Below are 27,978 nucleotides of genomic sequence, written 5' to 3'. Positions count from 1 at the left end.
ACGCAAGGCTCAAACAAATATTTAGCATTTGTGCATTCTGAAATCCCCCCCGTTTGGTAATCGTGGGGCAACACTTCAGCACCTTTGAATAAATCTGCCATTTCAGAGGCTCATGAGGGTAGATCGTCTTTAATAAAACCACATCTAGGTTTTCCTCTTATTTATTGTTTTACATGAGGGCTTATAGCCTTCCAAAAGGATAGAAATAAAACAATTACAAGAAATATTAATCTTTCAGGATGAACTAAGATTGTAAAACAGCAAAAGAAAGCCGAGAGGAAATCCTAATGTCAATGTTTTCACTATCAGACCATCAGAAAAGTCTCTAAGAGGGACAGAGGTTTGCACAATTTGAAACCAGTGTACAAGCTTTCCATTAATTGTACAAAACACGTAGTGGGTTTAACAACATGGGGAACAAAAACTCAAATAACTTGGGGAAGAAAAAAAGACAACACAACCACAAAACGCTGCAAAGTAAAAGGTAAAGTATAGACTGAGGTAACAGCTAAAGTAAACTGGAACAAAACAAAGACATTTAGTGCCTAAATGTTATCAAATCTTTTATTTTAAATACAATACAAGTTGAACTTTTATTCACTTTCTTTTCAAGAGGTTCCAGAGGAAACACGCTGGGGCAGTTTCACGTATGAAGCATCAACCATTTTAAGTTTCGAAGAGTGCCAGCTTATCTATTATTTATTTATTTATTTTTTTTGCTTTTCAAAGGTTACACTGTCTGTAGCGTGGTTGTAACAGAACTTTTTTTTATTTTAGCCAACTCTTGATGTGAAAGTGAATAAAGAGTCGATTTCTTTCAACGTGAGCAAGCCTCTGTCCCTTTACTCGGGGGGGGGAAAAACCAAAACCAAAACGGCAAAAATCAAAAGCAGGCTCTTATTCTACGGACTCACAGATTTTATGAAATGCATCTTCAGGCTTACCTCAGTGTGATAAGTCACAACTGACAGCTTGGAAAATATCTTTCTCAGCTATATAACTTCTGCATCTCAGGAGATGAAAGGATGAAAGTCTTGATAGTGCAAGGTTATAAGGTAAATATATTAATATATTGTTTTAGATAATGTCCTATAAGTAAAGTGCAAATCTCTGGATTGGATGAAAAGAGTGTGCAAGCGTTTCTAATGTTTGACTGAGTGACTGACACCCCCCCCTCCCCTGCCCGAGCACAAACGAGCCCTTTACGCCGTCTGTCAGATCATTTACACATCATTTGATAAAACATTCATGTAACACATACCGTGTTCCCTTCACAACTTGAATGCCTGTCCAAAACATTGTGTAACTTAGTAGCAAACTGTGCATATTTTCTGTATACCAGCCCATTTGCGAAGCAGTAATGCTGTTTCTCCTTCGCCAAAAGTGTAAATATCAATATCACAAGAACAAATGGGTATTTAAACTTTGATTTAGGAGAGCCACGTTTTAATGGCATAACAGATGCCTAACGACACCTCTTCACATATGAGCCAGGAATTTGGTAAATTAGTTGTCCATTTAAAACAGTTTTGATAATCATCTGGAATTTTTTTTTTTGGTGGACTGGGGTCAGTCGTGGAGAAATGCCACCGAGACCAGCTCGAGTGAAAATGCTCATTTACCATTTAGCCCCAAACACACACACACACACTAACTCAGACCCACACACACAAATCCAACTTGCTCTTCATTTGCAGCAACACTGGACACTGCCTCAGCAAAACAAACACCTAGAAACACAATCATGCAAGGGGAACGTTTCTGACTGACTCGTGGAACCGATGATCTTAAGACCAGCTCAATTAGCATCAGATCTGGGAGGGAAAAGAAAGGCCAACGTTGGGTGAATATATTTTTGAAATTTTCCAAGTGCAAGATAACCAACACACATTATTATTATTATTATTTTTTAGCTCCTCTCACTCAACAAGAGGGAAGATGTTAGGTTTGGGTGCTGGAGAGGGCTGAGTTTAATCTAAGCATCGGGGGAGTCGGGGGAGAAATCGGTTGGTCCGTAGGTGGACAGCAGGGCAGCATCCACGGGCTCCATGCAGGAGGGGCAGGTGAAGGATCTCATCAGCCAGTTGTCTATACAGTCCATGTGATAGATGTGCATACATGGCAAGAACCGAATGGGGTCTCCGTAAACAAAGTCCAGCATACAGATCACGCATCTAAAAAAAAGAAAGAAACATTATATACACCTACTTGTTTAAAAGCAACATCTTGATTTTTTTGTGTCTGCTTCACGTTACACATATGTACGTGAAGCAGACAGCAAACAGAACGATCTCAGTTAGTAGAATCAGCGAGAAATCTTCATGAAGTAGCAGAGGGCTAATTTAGGGGGGAATTTTCCAACATGTAAAGCAACTCAAACCCCAGAAACCATAGAGCTGTGCAAGTGAATGCTGTGGATTTTTACACTGTATTACCTTTGCATCAGAGATACACAGACTGGTACAATGAACCACGTTCCATTATACCATGTTTTAGTAACTATAGACATCTATGTAATTACTGATCGGACACAAAGTTCACGCGGTGTAAAAGTTTATAAGAAGCTTTCCCAAAATTTAAATTGTTTGGAATGTGAGTTGTTTTAAAGGCTGAAATACATTTTTTGAATAGGCTCTTCTCTGAGAAGCTGTTAGCTTGAGAGACTCATGAGAACTTTTGTCTGATTTTCCAAACTAAACTCGCTCTGCCTCCTGTCTCCTGCAGGTAAGCTAATTATTGTTCATATATAGTTCACAGAAAGCCACGTCAAAAAGTCTTGACTTATACGTTTTCAAACTTTTCTTTAAATGGTAAATGGCTTGCACTTGTACAGCCCTTAAAGACATCTAAAAATATGTCAAGACAAGGAAACGATAGAGATTCTAATCAGAATGAAAATTTATGGAGAAAACAAAAACTGAACTTAACTCTAACTTACAAAATTGTTAACCTGAAGAAATTAAGAAGTGCAACAAAGGACACACTGACACTGTCAAATAGATCTTATTGAGAAAGTAAAATAGCTCAGCTAAGACCTAATATAAATTATTTTATCCATTATTTGTCTTAGGAAGTATTTAATGGTTAAAGATCACATCCTATAGTCCTTGCTACTATTAGCATGTCAGCATCAACATTTAAATCTTAAAATCAGGCCATCATCACAAAAATACAGCATCTGAATGTGCTATTCTGCAAACTTGCTTGGTTTAAATCCATCAAAAGAAATAAAACAAAAGGCTTACTCTCTGATCTTCTTCTCCGAGCCGTCTTTTCCTCCATCATAAATGCCCTTGGGGAGGTGCTGGATGAGGCCGATGCGCTGAGCTATGCGGATCTGTTCCTCCTCTGTCAGCTGGGTGGCCAGACGGGCCTGACTGGGCGTGGGGTGGTACATGGGCATGTGAGCCTGCTCCTGGTGGCGGAAAAGGAAGCAAGAAAACAGTTTTCCCGACTTCAATCATTGCACTCTGTCAACACAATGTGGTCTGACAGGTCAGACTGTTTGTGGACAAATGGAAAAACACAGCAGCTGTTCAAACAAGAACTTGGAACAATCAAAATACCTTTCGCTGCGGATATATTATTTGAGTTCACTGGAATCAAGGAACCTGAGGAACTTTGACTTATTAAAACATATGACATGAGCATTTTTATTTTTAATAAATTAAAAGAGTCACTTCATACTAAGCAACATGAATACTTCAGTCCATGTGAATGTGCCCATTTTCATTTATAAGAATGAAAGAATACATTAAAAAACACATAAATGAGCTTTCACAACCACCTAAAAGTAAAATGACATCATCTTGAATAAAAACAACAATTAAATAGAAGCATAAGCAAAGAGCATTTAACCAAATACAACATTAACAGCTCGCTGTGTGGAGGTCTCCACAAACTTTCCTTGGCTGAATAATTAGCTTATCTTTTCACCTGGTACGGAGGAGGGGGCTCCAGGTCTGGGTCTGTGCCGTCACCGAAACTCGCCCTGTCGGACTGGGACTCATGAAGCAGAGAGATGTCGTCTGATGTCGGAGACTTGAGACAGTTTCCCATATTTCAGCGTCTCCAGTCCTGTTCCAGCCGACGCTTAAATTAGAACTCAGCTGCTACTTGTGCTCGGTTGCTAATTTTGTTTTAGTTGTATTTCCCGGATGATTTTTTTTTTTCGTTTAAAGTACTCAGCTTTGTGCCAACAAATACACTTGTGGCATGATTGTTCAACTCATATACACAATCTGCTCCGCCGACAATGACCACACTAGCTTCTCTTTATTGTTACACGGACCTGGAGAAAGACAACAAAGAACTCTCCTTAATAACAGCGGTTAGCAACCCAGCTAGCTACTTTTCCATCGATTTCCTCGATGAGTGACAGTCCTTCCTTTGTAAAAATTACAATTTATATGCAACATATGTTTCTTCGGTAACTTTGGATGTCCCAACGAGCTATCTGGGTGCCAAAGTTAAAAAACATTTACGCCTTTTAACTTCGTGAGTAACATTAAGCAATTTGTATTCCTGCTAGCCCGTTTCTTCTCCGCCCCCTTCTTCTTCTTTTGGTGTTTTTTCTGCATTTGTCAGAGGTGTAATACCGCCACCAACTGGACAGGAGTAGAACATACATGGAAGAATAAATAAACAGCAGGCCGTTTTGTGAATAGCCAAGTCTTTTTAATAAATTAATTTTTCTGTATTGTTTGAATTCTCTAATGTGTATTAATGTATGTTATTGTAATGCTTGATTTAAACAGTTATGAATATTTTGAAATGTTGTGTTGTTTTTCATTCAGTTTCAGCACACCTTTCTCCAACATGTGTTCTTATATGTGTATATACTGTATATATACAGTAGATAGATAGATAGATAGATAGATAGATAGATAGATAGATAGATAGATAGATAGATAGATAGACACTCATTTATGGTAAAATTTATCATGCTTATGAAGCCATAAATATCTTATTTAGTCTTGCTTTTGAAACATTTCAATCAGAATAATAACTAGCACACTTACACTGAAGTCATTGAACTATTTGAGTAAAAATTAAATGATATGGGGTGACTCTGTTGTATGGGATTCCATCTGTGCCAGAAACATTTGTACATTTTCATGCGTTCACTCTTTATATTTACTCAAACATACTCCTGAATGGTAGACAAATTTCTGATTAGTCCTGCATGAAATGCAACTTTGACTGAGCAGTTTTACACGATGACAGCCAGATAATACACAAAGACCCAGAATATAATGTTTTCTGGTATTCCATGCTTATATTTTTAAGTTTTCATAACTTATGTTGGTGCATTTGTGCTGTTTTTAAACTGAACTGCATTATTTGTGAACATGATGTATTGTGCTGGCAAATATTGGACACTTTTAATAACATGTTATTTTCAGTGAAAGATTTTACTTGTACCTGACCATTTTCATACTTCTTTCCTGATATTATGCTCTCATTTACCTCATTTTACAGCCACAGTGCTGATTCATTTACTTCTTCTTTAGTAATTGGTCTTTTCATGCACTTCAATACCACAACTGTAACAAAAAAAGAGCTATTTCTGCTTTTTTTCCCACTGAGTACAAACTGTCCAAAGTCACAAAATGTACCTGAAGCTTGAAAAAAAAAAAAAAAACACAACTCAGCAAGTGTTATATAAATACTACATATAAAAAACTATAGTTTGTGACATTATAAGTATAAAAGATAAACCAATTACAAGAAATGTTAATTAATAATGAAGATCCGTGATGAACTGTTGATAATTATCGGTATTTTCACACATTAGAACAAAGAAAAAGACCAAACAAAGGAAGACTCCCTTTGATTGAATCTGAACAGTGAACTATGCAGGCCAATGTGAGTCTCCTCTGTATTTGTAGAAAATTAACACAAGTATGAAATAAAATAAGGCCAGTTTGTTGGATATTTTATTGTGTCTTGAGAAATGTTCTCTCAAAAGGCACAAATGTTCATCTACTCCACATTTTATTCAGCATTTTTATCAAAGGCAATTATTACTTTTAATTTTTGGTGTTATCTGAATATCTTGCCATATTTTGTTTTCCTAATATGAATGCAGATTCTAATATTAATAATTTTCATGTTGGTTTTGATCAAAGCTCCAGAGAGCCGCTGCAGAGGGACTAATGACCCACATGTGGCCCCAGAGCCACAGCTTGAGACCCCCGACTTACACCATAAAGTAAACTGCAGTCCTGAGTTTTACGTATTTTTAGAATGTCAGTGAGAAAAAAGATGTTTTTGCATAAAGATTCCAGTTGAAGTATTATAATACACCTCAGCCAGTATCTGCAACACACAGACAGTGGTCTCTAATTGCACTATATCTGGATTATTATCGCAACATTTATGATTAATCAAGGTTTCGTACATTTTATTTGGCTCAATGAAAAAAAACCAACAATAATCACAAAAAGACACGATGGCAACTTGAGGACACCTTTACTAGTATATACAGCTATTGTACACATAAAAACCAACAAAATATTTGCATTCCTGGAACGTATAATACAAATCTTTTGGTTAAGTGGATTTCACAGATTTTGCCCACTTCAGGCAAATAAAACAAAACACAACCTTAACATGAATATTTCCAAGGATTCCAATACCTTTTAAGCTTGCCAGCTGATACTGTAGTTTTTTTTTTCTTCTTTAAATGTTACAAACAGCATAATTTCTCTGCACATTATTCATAAGTCTTAGAGCAATGGGGGATTTTGAAGCAAAATGCATCATGGTGTTTCTGGAATGTTTCTGCAGTCTTTGTCCACAGTGGTTCATACAATATTCACAATTACAAAATGTGAAAATAGTGGAAAATAGTTTTAAAGGAGCAAGATTTGTTTGTGGGGATACGTTTTTTAATTAAAGGGTTAAAACTAATAAAAATAAAGGACTTTTTAAATTTATAGTCAAGCAGTTATAAAGGTCCGAGGTCTGGTGGAGGCATGGTTTGACAATGTCAAATAAAATCCCAAAAGCATTTTTTCTGTTATTTTATAACTGTATCCAGATCTCAGAAACTATGTTTAATACAAAAAATAAAATAAAATAAAATAAACAACAATTAGGCAGTTAACCCCCTGCCCATCCATTCATAGTGTAAAAAAATCCAGCATTATAAAGAGTCACTTATTATTATTATTATATCATTGTCTGGTAAAGTTTCTGATTGCCTCTTCAGGATGGCTTGTTGCATCAAGGTGATTTAATAAATGGCAATGGTGAGATGATCACAATGTATTTACAAAACAATTTAGAATAAAACGTAGTTACATATTCACACACCCCACAGAAAATACTGTTCAGAGCAACACTGAATCAATTAAAAAAAACACCTTCAGAAATCAAAATACCTATTGACATAAATGACACAATCTGGTCCTTTTATTAGATTTATTTTCTGTACTCATCAACTCCTTGAGATGCATTATTACTCTGTATCATCAAGTACAAGTCAGGAAATAGACCTTATTGATTGTCAGTGTTCTGTGTGAATCGGTAACTACAGTTTCAGGAAGAATTAGTCTTTCTTTGTTAGTTTGGATTTTTTTAAAAAAATCAAACATCCAGAGGGCTCACAGCCTTGAAGATGCAAAAAGAGTCAGATTAACTTTCACTCCGGATGCAGATGCAGAGCGGCTCCTGTCCCTAGCACCGGTCGTCCTCCTCTGTGTCGCTGAGAGGGTCGCAGCCTGACGTCGAGGTCGTCTGCACCAGACGCTTCCGGAAGTGTCCGTTGGGGACCTGCCACCCGGTCCGCCAGCGCGGGTGGGCCGAGCCAATGGTGTTTGCGCGCCCTAAGCTGCAGGCCACAGCCGCCTCGAAGGTCAACGTCTCCATGGGACCGGTAGCGTCCGGGCTGTGGTCGTCCTCCTGTGAGGCCAGGAAAGGCTCGGAGGGGTAGCGTCGAGGTGGGGACGAGTGCCTTGCAGCCTCGCTCCTCCTCTCACCCGCAGCCCCTTCTTGGGTGTCCCTTTTGGGCTTGCCTCGCCTCACGGTGTCCGGACTGCCCTGCTCATCCTCGTCTTCCCCAGCGGAGGCTTGGGTGCGACACACGAGGGGCGAGTAGGAGATGTGAGGGTGAGATCGGGTCGGGGTCTGTGATAGAGGTCGCCGGCCGCTGGGCGTGCTGGACTCTGAGGTGGAGGGTACCGGGCTGTCTGAACTGTTGCCCTTAAAGAAACAAACAGCAACGACACAAAACCAATCACTTGCTGGATGAAAACACAGCAAAGTTTGCCTAGTTTCTGTTTATGAGCTTCTGATTACAACATGTGTCTGCTGATCAAAGGTTTTTAATTTTCAGGTTAATAGAGAAGAAAAATGGTCAAAGAGCAACAAAGGAGGACTATAATTTCTATGTCAACTGATAAACATGTACAGGATAACTGCTAACATGTAGGTTTTATATTTACCCATGCAACATTTCCCATTAGTCATTTAGCAGATGCTTTTCTTCAAAGCTACCTACAAGTTCAAGATTCAGCTATAAAGAGAATGAGGGTAAATTGAAAAGTTTTTTATTGCACTCTGTATGAAAATGGTTCAGACTTTTTTTTATACATAAAAGCTTAGTCAGCTGGCAAAATAAAATAAGCTACTTCTGATGATGATGTGTTTTATACTCTATAATAAATTTTATGACATTGAAACATTTTGCCTACCTCGGCTCTACGGGTTTGATGAATTACACACAGATAAGCCATTAACTTAGGGATTCTAATATCCAGCAGGCCCCCGTTTTGCCATCAGAACTGGTTGGCAAAGCTGCTTCATTGACTGGTGTCAAAATAACACGTGCAAGCCAGGATGCAGCTTATCTCAGCAGAACTCTGCAGCGCAATAAGGCGAAGCAGTCCTGCTTCCTGTTCCTGTCAGTGGTTTAATGTTTTTGTCTTAACCTACCTGTTTATCCTGCGGGTGTTCTCTCTCGGCGCTGGAGGATCGCGAGGGCTGCAAGCTTCTTTCCTCTGAGTTGCATCGAGACATGTCGGGAGACAGGAGGTGGCAAAGCTCTTTAGACCGACCGCGCTCTCTGTGCTCAGACCGAGAAACTGGAGGACATTCGGGGAGGAGAACAACACCAAAGAAAGTCTAAAACATGAAGTGATGCATAAAAAGGTAATGGTATAAGACTGGTATAAGACAATACTCACTGGATTTGTACCAGCACTTTTATAATTCATAATGTCTGACTAAAACAAATGCAAATAACTTAATTAAATACAATTTAGGATTATACTAAATTAAAATAAATGTGAAAAATGAGCCTTTTCTGTTAATACGCAGTGCTGAACGACTGCAGAAATTTTGTGAAGCTGAAACTGAAGTGTAAATGTTACAACAAAAAGATCAGAAGGTAATTAGTAGTTAAAAGCTACAATTATCAAAACAGGAGTAAAAGCTAAAACGGGTTTTCATAACGGGGACTCACCAGCAGCTTTGTAGCTTTTGTGACGAGGTCGATACACTCGCTCAGGACTTTTCTCCTCCTCCCAGAGTCCGTTTACACGTTGATCTGCGACTGTGGAGACTGAACGCTTTATGGATCCACTTCCAACCTCTGTCTGCTTGTGTGTGAAAAACAACAAAAACAAAAAAAAAACAGACAAACATGCAGGCACGGGATACATAAAGAAAACATCAAGTTACATTCAAATGATTTAAAAGGACAATTAGGACCAAACGTTTCATGCTTTTATTAGTGCAAAGGTGCAGTGCATTCTTGGTGGGTGGAGTTTAGTCTGTCCTCTGTTTTGGGGATGAAAGAGATGAACATAACAAGTTGAGGCATAAGCATTCAGGAACAACACCCCATTCTGACAAGTCACTGAACCTAAGCTGACCTCCGAAAGCAGCAAGTCAGAACTTCTGAATCAAACCTTGAAGCAACCCGTGCACAAACTGAACAAGGCAGGAGACCATGCACCCACTGAAATCCATGGGATTCTTCCCAGAGGTCATGTCATGGAAGATGTGTGTACCTGCAGCTCTACAGCCAGACGGGGCATGGAGGAGGCCCGCACACACAGGCCCCTCCCAATCGGAAGCTCCAGTGGGGTACCAATCCCCCAAATGCACTCGCTCACCTAGGTGAGTACAAGAAACAAGAAAGGAGGGCAAGGAAAGACAGAGCAGCATTCAGGCTCATCCCTGCCGGGACTGCCTCTTTAAACGGACACCCAGCTCGGCTGGGGCACAAACCAGTTCATTACTGAGGGTCATCTATTACAGCCATCCAATCAGAAGCCATTCCAGCCATAAACAGATGGATTATTAACTAACAACAAAGAAAAACTGACTTCAAGGGAAAGAAGAAACAGTGAGGTTATAAAAAGAGCTCAGAGTGAAGAAGAGCATGATTAGACTGCAAGCATAGAAGTTTACAGGTAAAAATGGACTTTATGTTTCAGCCTGGAAGTACATTCAGTCATGCACGATCAAGTCCTGAGTGCTACACACACAGAGCCCGACAACATCTCCAGGAGCCAAATATGCATTTCTCTGAGCTGACATAAAGGTACTTCAGTATAATTTGATCTCATTCAACTGGCAGGCAGTGCGGACCAGTAAAACCAGACGGTAAAGACACAGCAACACACCAACAGTTTGACAGTCTGCCTCTGCAGCTCCACCCTGCACAAAACTAAAAGACAGGAGCACACAGAACAGCAGCGCCGTGCTCTGCAAGGCACTAAGAAAACAGCGTCATTTAAAACATTTTTATAGGACACTGTAAAACAAACTAAAAGCGCTTTTCGAAGAACATTCTAGCTCCCAGCTGTGGGGGCTAAATCCTGCAGATTTCCACATAAAACACTGTGAAGTTATAAAAATAAAATACAGATGTGCTCTGTTACTTTTTAAATGGATTTTTTTAAAGTCATTGCAAACAAATCTGAATAAAAGCACTGCATAAATGTCTAACAAATGATTCTGCTTGAAGGAAAAGCACAGACAGTGTTATCAGTGTTGCTCGACCGTCTCACCAGATTCTGCTGCTGACTCGCGTCCACGTCTGAACTTATGGGCTGCAAAAATAGTTCCTGTGGTGAGATGGGGCTCAGAGCTACAAAGCCTCCTCTGGTCCTGAAGGGGGGTGAGGGGAGCAGGGTAAACAGTAAGCAAACATAAGCGGCCGCTGCACATAAATTCGACAATTTTGCGCACACTTGCTGACTCACAGGGCTGAACCGGCACTGTGGGCCATCATTGGCAGCGGCTGGGTGTTGGACAGAATGTCCTCAGGGAGGGTGGAGGCGTCCAGACGTTTAAACATCAACTTACTCTTCTGGAGTGAGACAAAAACACACAAAACAGATTAAATCCTCTGCATCCTCTGGGCATACAGTCACCGAGGATGGACTGAGGCAGAATGCTCCAGAGGGTTGACAAATCTAAACTTCTTACTTTTTGTAAATAATCGTTCTTTCAGACTACACGGTAAGGGGACCTCTCGTTTATCTTCACACGGATAAGCAGAATTTCACAGTAGTGACATGCATTAGTGTACTTAGCTTGCACATTTCTGAATGCACCATTAAAATAAAAAAAAATCTACAAATAATACATTTGCCATTCAGAAATCAGGGAAGGCTTTTCTTATTTCAGCAGGACAAGCACTGCTGCGTAAACTAACCAGCAAGCCTCCCAGCATTGTAAAAGGAAAATCTCACTGCATTGTCAAGATAAAGTGAGCATAGATTCGTGTTTCAAAAATATACCAAGTGTCTCTCTTCTGTTCCCAAAAGCCTGCTAAGTGTTTTTTTGAATGAGTGGTCAGTTAGGCTCTTTTTTGTGAAAATCATTTTCAACATTTGATACGTTCAAAATTCCACTTTTATTAACATTTCACACTCTGTTCAACATTTTAGGAACAGGTTTTCACATCTACCAATCTGAAAATGCATTTCCCGACAAAGAAAGCATCCAAAAACTGGCTGTGCTGACCTGAGCCTCCAGCTGCTGCCTGAGTTTCTTGGCTTTGTTCTGTTTGAAGTAGTCCATTATCATCATTGAAGCGTAGATCTTCCCCACCGTCATGTCAGTATCTGCAAGGGCAGACACACTTCATTAAGCGTCACTGCTCATTTGTCTCAGCAGCACGCTGGAAATTGCCTTCACAGTTAGAGCCAGACCTTTGTTGATAGGTACCAGTAGGTCCAAGTTCTTCTGGGGCAGATAGGGCCAAATGATACTGATCTCCTTCTGCAGCTCAGAGTCCAGAGCAACACGGTCCTCGCCACCTGGGACAAACAAGCATACACGTTATAATAAGGTTGAAAGAAAAAGTTATGTCTTTGTTTTGCTTCCAAAATCAAAAAAAGAAGGAAAAGTTATTATAATAGAATTTTGTTTACAAGACACAGAGGGTCCTGACCTCGAGCTATTTTGATGTCCAAAGCTGTGCGAATGAGTGACATTAGAGTGGAGGTGAAGTGGACGGTCATGTCCTCGTCCACGGGCATGTTCATCAGCACCAACCTCTGAGAGAGACAAAAAGTTGGAGAAAAGAAGGACGATTAAGCACAAAATAAAAAAATTCAACATGTAATGACTCATGTTCTCATTCTCTGACAAACTCTTACAGAGAAAAACACATGAATGTACCGTGTTTTTCACATGTGATCACACAAACAAGTTAAAAACCTTAAATGATCACATGGAAAATCCAAAAAGGCACGTGTTAAATTAGAAGAACATTAAATTAGATGTACCCACAGAAGATCTACCTTAGACATTCTGTGGGTAACTTAAGTAACATTTTAAGCATGTGTATGTAGGAATCACATATAACCCGCCCACCTCCCCACATATACACACACAGTCTCCTTTGTGTTCAAACTAAAATCATCAGGATGCTCTTCTTACCTTGTAGGCGATCTTAGCAGGACATTTCTTCCCCAGGCCCAGCGGCGGTGACATGTGCGTCAACATCTCGTACATGGCTGTGTAGTGAATACGCCCACTTCGGAGAAAAACAAGCGCAAATTTAAAAACAAGTGAAGGATTTATGAAAAGAGGCTGGTTTGTTTTGTTTTCAAAACGCTTGGTTTTCAGTATGATGAGTTTTGATGATCATCAGCTTGTTGAGAAATATGTTAAATCAGAGCAGAGAGGATTTAAATAGTTGTTAATTGAACGCTCTTTGACTGCCCTCTGCTGGATAAAAACAGGACATGAGAGTCGAGCTGCCCCACAAGCTGGACTCGAGTGACACATGAGTGAGTTTGAGGCTCACCATGCGAGTCGATCGTACTCCCCCCATATTCGGACAAATTCATCGAGGTGGTGAGGGCCCAGGATGGAGGAGTCTCGAGTCAGGTACTCAAAGTTATCCATAATCACAGCCACGAACAGATTCAGCATCTAAACGAAGATTTGAGGAGAAAACAAAAAGCAACTGAGAGGATGAACTGATTCAGATGATTAGCTGTTGCATAAACGTTCGGTTTTATTTTTGTTCTGACCAGGAATGAGCTGAAGAAGATAAAGGAGACAAAGTAGCAGTAAGCAAAGTCGGTGCCACAGCCGCCCTCGTGATCTGGAGACATGGTGAGGGGGGCGATGGAGGGGTCCGGTTCACACCCTTGTCCCGACAGACAGGAGAGCATGATCTCCTGCCAGGACTCGCCTGTAGCACTCCTGGAAGTTAAAACACTCGACCGTTAAACACCTTCAGCTGATTGAATCACATTTCACCCGATATTTATATATATTTTGTTTCGATAAAGCTGACCTGAACAGAAGCATCAACGCGCTGAAAAAGGTCTTAAAATTATTGTGCTGGTTGATGTGACTGTCGTCGTTCAGCTTGATGTTTCCAAACACCTGAAGAAAACCAGGATGCTTCGGTCAGTGTGAAGAAACAATAGCTTCTTTCTGACAAATCATGCTGGTATCAAACCATGCTTCATTTTCTTTGAAGAAAATCTTCACATGGACTGAATCAGTACAACAAACAGCTATCAGAAAGATTGATTAATGGTTTAAAATACCTTATAAGCACAAGTAAGGGTCAAAGAAGCTTATATGTTGACAGTCTGTGAGCCATACAGGTGTAGAATATTTGATCACATCATGAATGTGCCATGAAAGCCGGGCAATAATGCATAAGCATGTGTGTCTGTTAGCAAAATATCTCATGAATGACTTGACAGATTTTAAAGAAACTCTTAGAAAGTCATCATTAGATGCACATCTACAACTTTTGAAGTCAACTTGATGCAAAGTGGCCACCACAGCTAATCAACCCTAGCAAACACAAAAATGGCTATAATCCAAACAGTTTTCAGATATTAAGCTAACATTCGGTGAGTTAGTAGCTGAGCGTCATCCCCATCACATACTCTGAGCACAACAGATCAAATGATATCTTTTTTTCTAACATTTGCTTGCAAGGAAATGGACAATATGCATTTCTTCAAGAAATGCTAGTTGTTTTTTTTTGTCATCTCTTCTTGTTCAGAGGGGTAGGACTAAGTCACCTTCATTTCTGGTCATTGATAAAGAAACAATTTTAGCTTGCATGTTGGATTTGTGATCCATAAAAATGATGTTAGATGGTGCTGTTCTTTGACAGCAGTGGAATGAAGCAATATTCACAAAATGGATATTTTTTGAAAACAAACCTTTTTTTCTGACCTATTTGCATTGCTATAAATAATTAAAATATTTTTAAATTTATACTTAAAGTTGCCTAATTTGCAAAATATTTTCCAAGAATCTCTGATTTCACATTAAACCTTATTACAATAACTGTATGGTAAAGATGCAGTGTTGTCATTATGAACCTAGACATCTAATAAAAACCCTTAAACTTATTAAATAAAAAAATAATAATTTCAGAAGTTTATATCCCCATTAAAACCTTGTACCTGCATTCCAATAATGGCGTAGATGAAGAAAAGCATGGCGATAAGCAGGCAGACATAAGGCAGAGCCTATCAAAGAGGAATATAAAAAAGGCATAAGGAACATTTCTGATCATTTGTTGTCTGCATCACTAATAGTAAAGAAAGACAAAAGCTGCCGGACCTTGAAGGACTGTACAAAGGTCCACAGCAGGATGCGGATGGTGTAGCCTTGTCTCAGCAGCTTGATCAACCTGGCTGTCCGGAAAAGCTTCAGGAAACTCATGTTGATGGTGTTCACTGACTGGGACAGTCGGCGAGAGAGCGAGGGAGACACAGGCGAAGAGTGGCAGCCAGACGGGAAAGACACGATGCAAAATCACAGATGGTAAAATTCAACACAACATGACTTAAACCGTGTCTGGAGGCAGAGATCGTAACACACACGCACACACGCACAAATCCTGCAAGGAAATCCGGCTGCATTTAGAGCTGCCAGTTTTGTCTTTAATCTCAGGTTGAAACCCTTCGACGCTAATTAACGTTCAGAATGTGTCCTACCTGCAAATCCACAATTATTTCTGTGATGCTGCCAAGAACGGTGATAAAATCAAAAATATTCCACGTGTCTCGAAAGTAGTTCTGCAGAGATAGAAATAGAAAAACACACGTTTGGCACTTTGTTTTGTCCTAAATTTCTTTCAAACCTTTAGACTTTTTCCTGCAATGACACTCACCACAAAACCAAAAGCCATGATCTTGAGTATACACTCCATGGAGAAGAGGACAGTAAAGGCTGTGTTTAGGTGTTTTAGGACAGCATCATAAGCTGTCGGAGCCGAGTGGTACTGAAGAAATCAAAAGTACAAAAAGTCAGTGAGAGATTCATGATGGATTTGAGTATATTTGAACTCCTTCACACAGCTGTTGCTCTAGATTTTGTTTCTGCACAGTTTGCAGAGACTTAGAGCCTGGTAGACATAAATAATTCATATTTTTTTCAAATGATTAATTTAAAAAAACGGTACAAATCTCTAGCAAGAATGAAAATTCTTTACTTTTTTAGTTGAAAATATTTGCTGCAGCAGAAATAAATCACAGCATATTTCAGATCCGTTTTAGTGATTATATTAAAAAGTGACATCTTAAATGAAAATGTTACAGATTATGCTTTAAAAAAAACAAAAAAAAACAAAATACATTTATTCCCAATAAGGATTCCACAGGAGTTCCCTAAGTTTGTATTACCAGAACCACTGTTCTGTTAATGTAGCTTCCAAACACTTAAAAACAGGTGTTTCTGACTTTCAATGCATTTTGATCCCAAGCAAAGTTTTCATAAAAATGATTTTATAATCTGGGATGAAACAAAGCTAGAAGCTGGTAAGAAGAATACCTAAAATACTACTCATGACAACTGATGAAACCAGAAACAAACAAAGAAAAATAACCCAAACATACTAGAAAGCAGAAGAAAATGTGTAGTTACTGTCAGAATTACTCACCTTCATCATCAGGACAACGGTGTTCAGAGCGATCATGACGAGCACCGTGTACTCAAATGAAGGCGAGGCCACAAAGTGCCACAGTCGGTACTGGAAGGTTTGTCTGTTCTGGGGCATGTAGCGGGTCATCGGCTTGGCACTGATGGCGAAGTCAATGCAGGCCCTCTGGTTTGGAGAAATGAGAAAATTCAAGCAACAAATCTGACTGTATAAAAGAATTAAATACTCTGTGTGAGATGGTTGTTTTTTTTTTACCTCGTTCTTCTCCAGACTGCACTCCTGAATCATCTTATCACCTTGCTCCTGGAAGGTGATGATGATAAGAGCCACGAAGATGTTGACGAAGAAGAACGGGAACACCACGAAGTAGACCACGTAGAAAACGGACATTTCCATTCGGTTCCCGCGGCTCGGCCCCATGTTCTCCTCTGTAACGTCAGTTGAGTGCTGAAGGACCCTAAAAGAGAAAAAAAGACCCTTCAAACTACAGTTTTTAGGATTCCCAAGTACTTTAAGTTTGTGTTGTGGGCTTGGGTTTCACTTTGGTCATATTATGTCTTGTTATTGTTGTTGTGTATTTAGTTTATTAGTTTTAAACCTTATCTATCCATTTTTGCTTTATTTTAGTCAAGCTTGTAGTAGCTATAAGACTTATTTTTTATTTAAGCTTCTTGTGGTTTTTCTTCTTTGTTATTTCAGAGCTCATTTGGGCTGGACTACATGTATTTGGTTTGTGTGTTTTGGCTATTTTTCTCTCCTTTTGCTTGTTTTCGGGGTTTAAAATATTTTGAAGGTGACAGCTAAGTGTCCCTGAACGTTTGCCAAGTAGGTTCAGCCACTCATCCATCAGCAGGTACTCTCTGTGGTGACTTTAGGGGATTAGGAGTGCACGAACGTATTGAAAAGCTTTAATTTGCGAGTGCACTCACTGAGGCCACCCTTCTCCAGTCGACACGGTGAATAGGGTGAGCAGGGCCCAGCAGACGTTGTCGTAGTGAAACTCGTGTCTCCTCCACTCTCTTCTCTTCACCTCTTTCTTGTCTCTGCTGTAGTCGATGTAGAAGCCTCTGCAGGGAAGAAAAGCAGACTGAAGGTCTTCAATTCACTTAATTCACCAATTAAAACTAGTTTCATTGAATGGCACAGATGTAAAAGCTATCGAATCTTTCATAAAAAATGACTGAATTAAAGCAAAGTTGAAACAAAATGAGCTTTTTTAGATACATCATTAAAACAGTGTGTTATACTGCACACAGAAACAGGGAGATATTTAAGTTGGGCCTTTTTTAAAAAAGCTACAGATTAGATTTGTGTTTTTAGTCTGGAACAAAGGCAGGTTTGTAATAAAATAAAATAAAATAATCTGTAATCTGTTGCAACGCTGTGTGTGTACACTCAGAACCAGAGAGGTAGTTAAAGGAAAAATGATATGTCAAAAAGCATGCAATATGAAACTGAGGTTTATAAAATACATTTTGCTTGAAATATTTTAAATAGCAGCAGTTTGCTTTGGTTTTTCTCCACTCAGACTAGCCATTAGCTCCTCAATCCAGTCAGAATAAACCGATTTTTAAACTGAGGTTGTTTAAAGATCCATCTAGAACAGGTAAGATATTACTAATTAGAAACCCATTCTACAGAATTGCATTTCAAGAGGCCTTAAGGAGTAATCTTTGGTCATTTGACTTTAATTATTAGTAGCATTATGATTTGATGCTTTTCTTTTATACATCAAATCCTGAATTATGATTTGACACTATTGTTCTGTTCTGTACAAAATAAAAGAAATAAGACGTTTATTTTAGCAAACACAGGTGAAATAACATTTTTCCTCTGTTTTCAGTCTAAGTGACAGTTATCATCAGGTTATCAAGAAGAAACATATTACATAAAATGTCAAAAGATGTGAATTTTGCTGTAACTTTCTGTGTAGCATCAAAAAATGATCCAAAGAAGGGATTTTGTCAGTTCATTTTCTAGGTTTTATGTGAACAATGCAGCCATTATATAGCGTGCCAGTACATGTTCACAGAGAGTGACAACATGTAGGAGGATCTCTAGATATATGCGGTGCATACATATTCAAAACACTAACGTAAGCCTGTAGTTCAGACATTTACATACCGACATTCCTTTTCTGTTTTCATGGAGCTGTCAGTGCAGAAGAAGAACTTCCCCTTAAAGAGCTGGACCGCAATGACAGCAAAGATGAACATGAAGAGCTGATACACAATGAGGATGTTGAAGACGTTCTTTAGAGACGTGACCACACAGTCAAAAACCGCCTGTGGAGGAGAGAGACAAGAAGGAGGCAAAGAAAAGCTGTCAGATGCACTAAAAACCCAAAAATGGCTTGTAAACATTTTACGTCCGACCTTGAGCTTTGGAAGTCTCTTGATGGTTTTAAGCGGCCGCAAAACTCTCAAAACTCGGAGGGATTTTATCGTCTTGATGTCTCGGCCTTTGGTGTTCCTGTTGGTATTGAAACGTAGTGCTAAGCAATAAAGTTGTGCACTCAAACTAAAACACAAAGAAATGGAATAAAGAAGCGAACACGGTGAGAGGAAAATGTCAAAATAGCACATGGAAACAGAAAGAAACATAGAACTTCACCTCGAGAGAGTGTTGGTTTGGAGAAGGAACTTTTTTTTTTAACAATTTCTGAACTTTTCTACCCTTAAATTAGGTATTTATGTAAACAACAATGACATAAACATTATTACTTCATTACTCTAAATTATTCTGATAAAATTGTGGTTTTGTCCATTATATGGTATATTATTTCTATTTCAACAATACATATAATTATGTCAGGATCATAAATAAATAATACATAATCAAATAAATAAAATGGGACCTGCTAGAATCTACATTTTCAGTGAGCAATAAAAGTTTATGATAGATAAAAAGCACTAAAAAACTAAATGCTGAAAGGATAAAGGATAAATATCGCCCCCTCACCTTTTGTGTCAGAGGTTTAAACTAAAACTATCTTATGATACGAAGGGAGGAAACTATATCTGTTTAGGTGAAACCTCACAAATGACGTCATGCAGTCTCATGCAAAACTGTGAGATCTCGTGAGACACGATAGAATGTTGGGGATAACGCTCAACTACTACCACACCAAACTTTAGCTGAAATATCTGTAAAACTGACTGAGTTATAGCCGTTTTTGAGTTGGCTGATTTGGATTAGCTGTGGCAGCCATCTTAAATTGGGGGTGACTCCAAAGGTTAGTCAAATGATTACTTTCTGAGTTTCATTATAATCCAAACTGTGGTTCAAGAGATATTTTGCTAACAGACAGAATTGACGCCAACAGTTTTAAAGTTTTAGGCAAAACTGTTTCACAATGTGCAGATAATGCTCAGCCACGACTACACCAAATTTTCACTCAATAGTTGTAAAATAAATAACTGAGTTACACCAACTTTTGTATTTGCTAAAGTCAGCTGGCTGTGGCAGCCATCTCAAACTGGTTGGCTCCTAAAGCTAATGAGTTGTAGACGTACATCCAGCGATTACTTTCTGTGAGTTTCATAAAATTCCATCCTCTGGTTTATGAGATATTTTGCCAATGCTGCAGACAAGCGAGCACACACACACGCACGCACACACACGCACTGGGGCAAAAACATTATCGCTTTTTTTTCTTCGGCGGCGGGCGATAACAAGACACATGGATATAAGAGAATCACATGAAGAGGTTATGGAGGAGAAGTTCACATTTAAAATTTTTTTTTTTTTTTTACCCCAGCACATTCCTGGTAGCCCCCAACAGTGACAACAGCCACAGGAACAACAGAGAAAAAAAACGGATAAAGAAAGTTACATCACATCCATATTAACAACAGAGAAATTCACATACAGTAAAACTTCTCTAACAGTACAACGAATTGCACAAGAGTGTTAGTTAGTTATCAGGTTAGCCATCACATGTGTGCCAGGAAGAGACAACAGAGAAATATCTAAACAGCAACAGATTTTTCTCCTCTTGCTGAAGCCCTGTGGTGAAAGTTAAAACAGAGTTACATATTTCACAGGATCATGCGTGCCTCTATATGCGGTTTGTCTTTGAGAACTGGTGGTTTGTGTCAGTACAGTGTGGCCGCAAAGGTATTCGCTGCTGTGAGTCAGCCGTTAGTCATGGGCGGGCTGAACTGTATGTGACTCACGTCAGAGCAAAGGCGATCAGAGCTCCCACCACCACGATGAAGTCCAGGAGGTTCCACATGTCTCGGAAATAAGAGCCGTCGTGCAGAATGAGACCCTGGTCTATCATCTGGAGGACAATCATGCACAAGGAAACATTAATTACACAGAAGGGACATGGGGTAAATTTAGAGAAAAGTTGATTATTAAAAAAACCAAAAAAAAACAGAAAACTGTTTTGGACACCTACCTTTATGATCATTTCAAAGGTGAACACTCCAGTGAAGACATAATCAAAATATCGCAGCACCTGAATAAAACAAAGATTATTATTTCTGCATTTAGAAAAAACTGAATGAATAGTTTGTTTTTTCATTAAGCATCTTTGTCACAATCATCTGTCACTGTTAATTAACTTGTTACAATGTAGTCCAAATCCTTTCTACACCTTAATGCCTCAGGACAAGGCTTTACAAAATGAAATTACTCATTTATGAGTGGTGGTAAATCATAACTACAGACAATAAAAATATACTTCTGCTTGGATCATATTACTCACAAAATATGAGTTGTTTGGTGGTGCAACAAGCACTGTGCCCTGATGATGCGCTACACTGTCTATTAACTTGCATGACTCATGGGACCAATTTTAAAGAGGAAAAATCAACATCAATGCAGCAAACTGCTTATCAAATACACACTAACTCAGGGACAGTCAGTTTACCTGAGCTAACCCTGATGGATGACATCATCAGGATTATTGGTTCAGATGTGACTAATCCAGAGCCACGTTATGCATCTGAGCTCAACTTTATGTGTAAAAGTGGGGCAAGGCTCATTTATTCTGTTATGTGATCCTTCAAAGTAGCGCAGCAGCAAATCAAAACCAAGTTAATTAGATCAGCCCCATTCGTACAGGAAGTGATGTCAGTGAGAAGCTTTTTTATATTAGAGAAATGATCAGAAGTGTGTAGATGTAGAACACTGCAATTTGGTTCTTTGTTGACTTCATAGTGTTTCATTTCGTCTTCTGTATCACTCACAGATTATTCTGTGCACTAATGCGTGTTAATCTGCTCACTCTCGACACCCTCCACAACGCTGTAAAAAGGGAAAAGTTGTGAAAAATACAAACTGCACAGCGATTTGCAGGCAGAGCTGTTGATTCTCACCTTGTCTGTGCATGAAGCCAAATGTGTCATGACACATTGTTGCTGACAGTGTTGTGTCAACTAGAGACGGAACCTGACAGCCGCGCTGAGCTCGAACTTCATCTTTGGTATTTTACAATGAGAAGGTTTGAGGTTTTAATCATTGTTTGAAAGGTTTGCTTCACCCAGTTTTCTGTCCATAAAAATATATTATTTTAACTTGAATGCAACATGCACAAGTCACACACTTGCTGAGGTGAGTGCAGTACACTGTCATAAAACACACAGATATGGCCCAAAAAGCTGTTATTTTATTTAATTTCATTTTTTTAATATTAAATTCTTATGTCAGAAGAGGGAACTATTGCCACCCCCATTGTCACTCTTATTGTAGTGATAGTGTCTTACATTTTTTGAGGCTTCAGCTGGTGTACATATAGTTTTAAACAAAATGTTGATACTATTCAAAATACAGAGATAAACTTTTTACTTCCTTATATGTATGAGTGTTTGCAGAAAAAAGCCATAAAACCTACAAATGTGGGGTTTATTTAAGTGACTTCAACCTGTTTGTTTATCTGTCTGTCTGTCTGTCTGTGTAGAAGATTAGAAGATCACTAAAAAAAGTTATGAACGGATTTCCATGAAATTTGTAGGAAAAGTCAAACATGGTACAAGGAACAAGGAATTAATATTTAGTGGTGAATCTATAAAAGTTCAAGGTCAAAGGTCAAGGTCACAGATCAGCCTGTGCTCTAAGTCTGCAGCTATATAACAGGAATGTTAAACTCCACAGATGGACACCTCATGGGTCACTGTTGATTTAAAGGGGATGGGGTCAAAGGTCAAGATCACAGTTGATCTAACTATGCAACAATGTAATGTAGGAATGTTAAACTGCACAGCTGGACACCTCATGGGTCAAAGATGATGCCTGTAGGTTTCAATGTTCATGGGGTCAAAGGTCAAGGTCACAGGTAACCCCTTTGTTAAAAAGTTGTCTCTGCTCCTACATATGACTCTTCTGTTTCATCCACCAAGAAAGTTCTGTTTTTGGTTGTGTTCGTTGCTTTGTTTGTCTGTCTGTTAGCAAAGATCAGGTAAAAACTAATGACCAGATTTGGAGGAAGTTTTGAGGAAATGTTGGAGTTGTCACAAAAAGAATAGGTTACATTTTAATGGTGAACCGGAATATGATCCAGATTGCACAATTTTTAATCACGCTGTGTCCTTGGTGGAGGTTTGTGCTCTCTGAGTGCTTCTAGTTCATTATTAGTTTCAGGGAGGTGTATTTTGACCTCACCTTGTTTCTGTCTGAGTTTGTGCACACGGGGTCCTCAGCTGCCAGTGCAATGCTGCTCGCCACGATCACAAGCAGGATGGTCATCTCAAAGTAACGGAGAGTCACCACATAGTGACAAATCCTCCTGATACTGAGGTGCGACAAAAAAGCGTTCATCAAACCAGAAAGTATGAAACAACTGATTAGCGTGTGACCTGTGACTGTGCGTTGCATCTTACGGATTGGAGGCTTTGAAGATGAACATGCTGTCAGGAGCTTCAGGTTTTGGAGGCAATGGAGGTTCCTCCTCCTCCTCCTCCTCCTCCTCCTCCGTCTCATCTTCTTCGTCCTTCTGCTCAGACTGGTACGCCTCTAACTCTTTACTGTTCACTACAACACAGACAGAGAGGGGAACATTTTCAGCTCTAAGTGGACAGCTATGACACAGAACAACATGAGTCACCACCACTTTTTTTCTGCAAAGAGAAATTCTAGTGGCTCCTGATATTAAATTCACCTTCGCATGGCGGTACAGTGATACTGACACTAAATGTCATGATACTTAAATCAGTGTGACTGCAGCGGGGAGGTTCTACCTGTCACCGGTGTGAGCTCCAGAAGTGGTTGTGCTGACATTTCGATGGCCACGCTGCCTTCCGCCTTGGACTTGTTATCACGTTTGACAGAGATCTTGCGTCTCTCAGACTCGATGGTGCTCACGGTGAACTCTGTGGCCTCAACGCCAGGCTCCACCGGGACATTTTGGCTCAGGGGTTCATACTGGTCTGTGATGCCTCCCTCCACCTGCTCTGACCAGGTACAGTCCAGCAGCTGCTCGCACTGCGGAGGATCGGGATTGTCACCACTAGGAGCAGCATCTCTGTACCATAAAAAAACAAAAACAAACAGCAAGTTAAAAATGGAACAATGCAACCAAGATAATAAAATATGTGGTTTGAACTTTGCCATGTTTTGCCCGAAATTGATCATGATTATAACATTATGTTGTTACAGTAAAATTTTACTTATTTTGAGACAATTCTTTTCCTTGTAACAGTCAAACTGTAATAATTTGAAGTTTTATTCAAAGGCAAAGTCACAAATACAAATATCCAGCTGTTTTTCTGATTTGTTTTGTTTTTTTCTGACTCTTCTCATTTATCTTAGTGTCTTCTCTTTTAGTTTAGCTTTTTTTCTAAATGACCATTCAATTCTGACTTTTGTTTCCGCTAATCAGTTGCCTAAAAACAATTTGTTCCCATTTTCTATGTATCCAGATACATTTTCTTACCCAATATGAACAGGTTGAGGGACTGATGGCAGATTGCAGCATGTTTTTATGATCACTGACAGTCTGCTCTGATTTGTTGGGTAAATGACCAGAGACAGCAGACTGTAAGGCAGCTGCCTATTCTTTGACAGGTTGCTGTTTGAGCTAATCTAGAAATTATGCAAACATGTTTCATTGTGATGTGGATCATAAGAAGAGATCACAAGAAGAGCTCTACCTTCTACAGTCTTCTCCAACGTCTGCATATGGGTTGGCGATGCACGTTTCACCATCGTCCTCCTCTAGTTGTGTAATGTTCTGTTCTCCTTCTGTTTTCTCGCTCTCCTCTTTGTCCTCCTTCTCCTCCCTTTCGTCAATGATCTTCCTCTCTTGGCTGAGTGACCGTCTGACGTGCAGCACCTCGTGTGGTGACTGTACGCAGTCCAGACTCTTCGCTTCAGTGCGGGCCTCGCGGTGACGGTGGCGCCTGTGCCGGGCCCCTTCCTCCGGCCCCTGACTGGACCTGAACTTCCGAGCCATCCTGTGTCGGCCGCCGCCTGCGGTTCGGTGGTTTGTTCCTGTTGGTTTCTCCTCACTCAGGCTGACGAGAGGCTCTGCCGCCGGGGGCTCAGGCATGGGAATGGAGATGGACATTGGGGGCTCGGGTAGAGGCATCCCAACTGACATGGGCGACTCAGGCAGGTGACCCGGACTGGCCTCTGGGGTAAGAGCAGGGGCGTGGTGGGGGATGGTTGGAGTTTCAGCAGTTTCCTCTGTTGGGCTGCTAAACAGCTCTTCTCTGCTCGCCATCTGACGCCGTTTTCGTAGCTGGTTGGCTCTCTGCTCCCACACCGACATGTTAACTTTCCTCCTCCTTTCGCGGCGGTTCGCAAAAGGTTTGGCACTGTTCAGAGGCTGCTCGTCTGCGGCCCCCGTTGGACCATCAGGATCTTCTGGGAAGGTTGGTCTCCCCCTGTGAATGGCTCGTTTCCTGTACAGGTAAGGTCTTCTTCTGCCACTAAAAGACCACAATATAACACAAATCAGCGTGGGGCAGCAACAGATACATATTTAAGAATTTGGTGACAAGAAACACAAAGACGAGTGCTCATTTAGCAAACCAGTCAAAGAAATAAAATAAAAGTTGCAAGAAAAGGGCAGACCTTTTCTGTGAATTAGTTGATTAGTGACACAAAATATTCCCATGGAAAAATGTGCAAAACGACATCCAAAAACTAAGAAAAAAGAGAAATAATAATATCTAAAGATAAAGGACAGTTCAAAAGTAAAAGAGGAGAACATACCCCACAAGAACAAAAAGAAAAGTGTGGGATTGAAGTGCAAACATTGTGTTACATCTACAAAATAATCTCATAAGATTAGGAAGGGAAAATCAAGACAAATTCAGTGTGACAGAGATGCATTCAGTTATACTTACTGGGGTTCAGATTCTTTTGGTGTCCATGTAATCAATGAGTGATTATTTGAAAACAAGACATTAGTGATTTACAACATACACAGAACTTTTGTTGTGGCACAGAACAAAATATGACCTGGGAAGCAGAAGGGACAGAAAACAACATTTAATGATTCATAAAAAATAAAAAAATAAAAATTTCACTAAAACAAGAACTCAGTTTTAAAGCACTTAACAGTAAATGTCTTTTAAATCCAGGTCCACAGCTGAGAGAATTTAACTAAACACAACATTTTGTTCAGTGCCACATAACAAGAATATAACAAGACAACAAGATGGAGCCAGAAAAATTCACATCAAATCTGCTCATTGTAGCTGCAACACTTAAAGGACTTACACTCATATATGCAACAGACAAATGATACATTCAGAGTCTAAACTGGGGGAGAGACAGAGCAGTAAGAGTCTATTCTGTAGTAAAACAAAGGTTCGATTACCTCAATAATAACATTTTACTGTTTTATATCATGTTCTATTTTCACATTGGAAACTACAGGCATCTACTGAACCTTCATCTATTTACAGAGGCTAAATCTTTGAGATTTTGTTTTGCATTAAGTCGGAGAGGAGAACAGGCAGTAAACAGAGGTGGGCATTTAATTTGAACAAATGTAGTCTATAAACAGGTTCACATATATCTAACTCATATAAACTAGTTAACTTTTGCCCACTTGGGGGTGTCCCAGTCTCTTTCCTCTGCTCAGTCTGTCTGACACACGCTGGGGGGCTGGATGAAACAAGATTTAACTCAGATTGTTAAAAAGTGGTGGAGTTTTGAGTGACACACAGAACGTCTCCTCAAAGCCGGTGCATCAAAGGTCTCAAAAGGACAAACTCTTTGGTTTTGCTGCTACTTCTGCTGAGGACAGAGATGACCCAGAGAGGAGAGATAAAGATGCCAGGCATGAAACGGAGCAGCCACAGATCCTAAGGAACAGGCAGCCAGAGCCCAAATGGGGCGGTGAGGTTTAAGATGAAGATGATGGGGTTTGCTGGGTTGATTGGTTATTGGTCAAATTAGCAGAATACAGCACACAGAAAATTATGTGACATAGTAGCAACCTTTTGTTTTCAACTGCTTAAAACCCACAGGAAATATCTTTTCAAGTCTGACAAAATAAAAATAATCAATCTAAGAACAAATTAAAAAAATGTCATATCAGTTTTTTCTACTACTCTTGATTGGTGAAGTATTGTATTTATTACTTTGCAGAGAATATTATATAACGTGGCAAACTTAAATAGTTATTTTAATACTTTTAATATTAAGTCAGTCAACCTTTAGATATGAATGTATTTTGTTGTTGCTGTTTGTTGCAAACAGAAAATGTTTCGGTTTTATAAAAATGCAATCAATATTAAAGAGCTTATAACCACTATAAGTTTATTTAAGATTTTTTTGAACATCTAATGTACATGTTCAGAATAAAACATGTAATTACAAAGAATAAAATCTGATATTAAACCTTCACAGTGTTTGTTTGTTTGTTTTATTACACTCTGAGCAGTTGGAGGCTCAAATCTGGAAGACTAAAGCTGCAGGAGGCAGGCAGGTGACATACTGATTTAAGTTTATTTAATTAAGAATTAAAACTAAATCACTGCCATACCAGTAAATCGGGAGAACTAACCCCCAAACCAGCAAAAAGCTCAATACAAGAGGGGGATAAAAAACAAGACAGGATTGACCCGGGGAAACAAAGATATGGCACAAAAGCCTTTACACTGGGAGGAGTGATGAGGTGAGTTAATGCAAAAAGAGGTGCAGACAAGAAAAAGTTAAGTGAGGACATCTAGAGGCAATGGCAGATAAAAACACATAAAAACTAAGGTGTGACTACAAAATAAAATCTAAAAGCAAAGTTCTCAGAAAGCACTAAAAGAACTAAAGCAGACACGAACAAAACATGCAAGGACTGAACAAAGAAAATCAGGAGAGAAAGACACAACATTTCACCTAAACATCACCACAGCTGTTTTCTTTAGGTTTCTGAACGCTAACAGTATTAATAAAAGAAAAATGATGCAACAGAATGGTAAATATTGCATGCCCCGTCATAACTTTCTTTACATTATATTCAAAATGGTTTTTCTCTTGAATATTTTTCCGGCACATATCTGTTCAATTACATTAAAAAACTAAGATGTGACTACAAAATAAAATCTAAAAGCAAAGTTCTCAGAAAGCACTAAAAGAACTAAAGCAGACACGAACAAAACATGCAACGACTGAACAAAGACACCAGTCAA

At 39.4% G+C, this 27,978-nt stretch overlaps 2 protein-coding genes across 6 annotated transcripts in view; both read right to left on the bottom strand.

Moving 5' to 3' along the window:
- Nucleotides 1-145: 145 nt before the first annotated feature.
- LOC108241706 (RING finger protein 11) lies at nt 146-4,569 on the bottom strand. Its single transcript, XM_017426064.3, has 3 exons — nt 3,937-4,569; nt 3,246-3,415; nt 146-2,174 (listed from the first exon to the last, which is right to left on the bottom strand). Exons 1-3 carry the CDS (start codon nt 4,057-4,059, stop codon nt 1,976-1,978), a joined length of 492 nt encoding a protein of 163 aa, XP_017281553.1. The 5' UTR covers nt 4,060-4,569; the 3' UTR covers nt 146-1,975.
- Nucleotides 4,570-6,457: 1,888 nt separating this feature from the next.
- The window catches only part of cacna1eb (calcium channel, voltage-dependent, R type, alpha 1E subunit b), a 55,616-nt gene continuing 34,095 nt past the window's right edge, over nt 6,458-27,978 (bottom strand). For 2 of the 5 annotated variants that reach the window (XM_025007979.2, XM_037982099.1), the window contains exons 20-48: nt 24,490-25,269; nt 23,578-23,861; nt 23,221-23,371; nt 23,003-23,132; nt 20,799-20,858; nt 20,572-20,678; nt 20,149-20,160; nt 18,769-18,865; nt 18,518-18,678; nt 17,323-17,460; nt 16,649-16,850; nt 16,394-16,558; nt 15,626-15,736; nt 15,450-15,530; nt 15,073-15,192; nt 14,913-14,978; nt 13,775-13,866; nt 13,506-13,680; nt 13,277-13,404; nt 12,907-13,003; nt 12,416-12,521; nt 12,174-12,281; nt 11,986-12,086; nt 11,220-11,326; nt 11,025-11,124; nt 10,020-10,124; nt 9,470-9,602; nt 8,941-9,089; nt 6,458-8,208 (exon numbers count right to left, since the gene is read on the bottom strand). In XM_025007979.2, coding sequence (XP_024863747.1) covers nt 7,684-8,208; nt 8,941-9,089; nt 9,470-9,602; nt 10,020-10,124; nt 11,025-11,124; nt 11,220-11,326; nt 11,986-12,086; nt 12,174-12,281; nt 12,416-12,521; nt 12,907-13,003; nt 13,277-13,404; nt 13,506-13,680; nt 13,775-13,866; nt 14,913-14,978; nt 15,073-15,192; nt 15,450-15,530; nt 15,626-15,736; nt 16,394-16,558; nt 16,649-16,850; nt 17,323-17,460; nt 18,518-18,678; nt 18,769-18,865; nt 20,149-20,160; nt 20,572-20,678; nt 20,799-20,858; nt 23,003-23,132; nt 23,221-23,371; nt 23,578-23,861; nt 24,490-25,269 — 4,591 coding nt within the window. In that variant the 3' untranslated portion in view covers nt 6,458-7,683. Of the gene's footprint in view, nt 8,209-8,940; nt 9,090-9,469; nt 9,606-10,019; nt 10,125-11,024; nt 11,125-11,219; nt 11,327-11,985; nt 12,087-12,173; nt 12,282-12,415; nt 12,522-12,906; nt 13,004-13,276; nt 13,405-13,505; nt 13,681-13,774; nt 13,867-14,912; nt 14,979-15,072; nt 15,193-15,449; nt 15,531-15,625; nt 15,737-16,393; nt 16,559-16,648; nt 16,851-17,322; nt 17,461-18,517; nt 18,679-18,768; nt 18,866-20,148; nt 20,161-20,571; nt 20,679-20,798; nt 20,859-23,002; nt 23,133-23,220; nt 23,372-23,577; nt 23,862-24,489; nt 25,270-27,978 lie in introns of all 5 variants that reach the window. The other 3 variants (XM_037982097.1, XM_037982098.1, XM_017425985.3) reach the window with 3 other exon arrangements.

The sequence above is a fragment of the Kryptolebias marmoratus genome, linkage group LG20 (assembly GCF_001649575.2).
Source record: "Kryptolebias marmoratus isolate JLee-2015 linkage group LG20, ASM164957v2, whole genome shotgun sequence".
Lineage (NCBI taxonomy): Eukaryota > Metazoa > Chordata > Actinopteri > Cyprinodontiformes > Rivulidae > Kryptolebias > Kryptolebias marmoratus.
Note: the sequence above shows the minus strand (reverse complement) of the source record. Positions and strands in the feature narration are given on the sequence as shown.

What these genes read in the sequence shown, in the direction of transcription:
- LOC108241706 (XM_017426064.3), bottom strand. Translation starts at nt 4,059, where the DNA reads ATGGGAAACTGTCTCAAGTCTCCGACATCAGACGACATCTCTCTGCTT. An exon ending in AGCCCCCTCCTCCGTACCAG is followed by an intron (nt 3,416 to 3,936) that starts GTGAAAAGATAA and finishes TTCCGCCACCAG; the next exon opens with GAGCAGGCTCACATGCCCAT. An exon ending in TCGGAGAAGAAGATCAGAGA is followed by an intron (nt 2,175 to 3,245) that starts GTAAGCCTTTTG and finishes TCTTTTTTTTAG; the next exon opens with ATGCGTGATCTGTATGCTGG.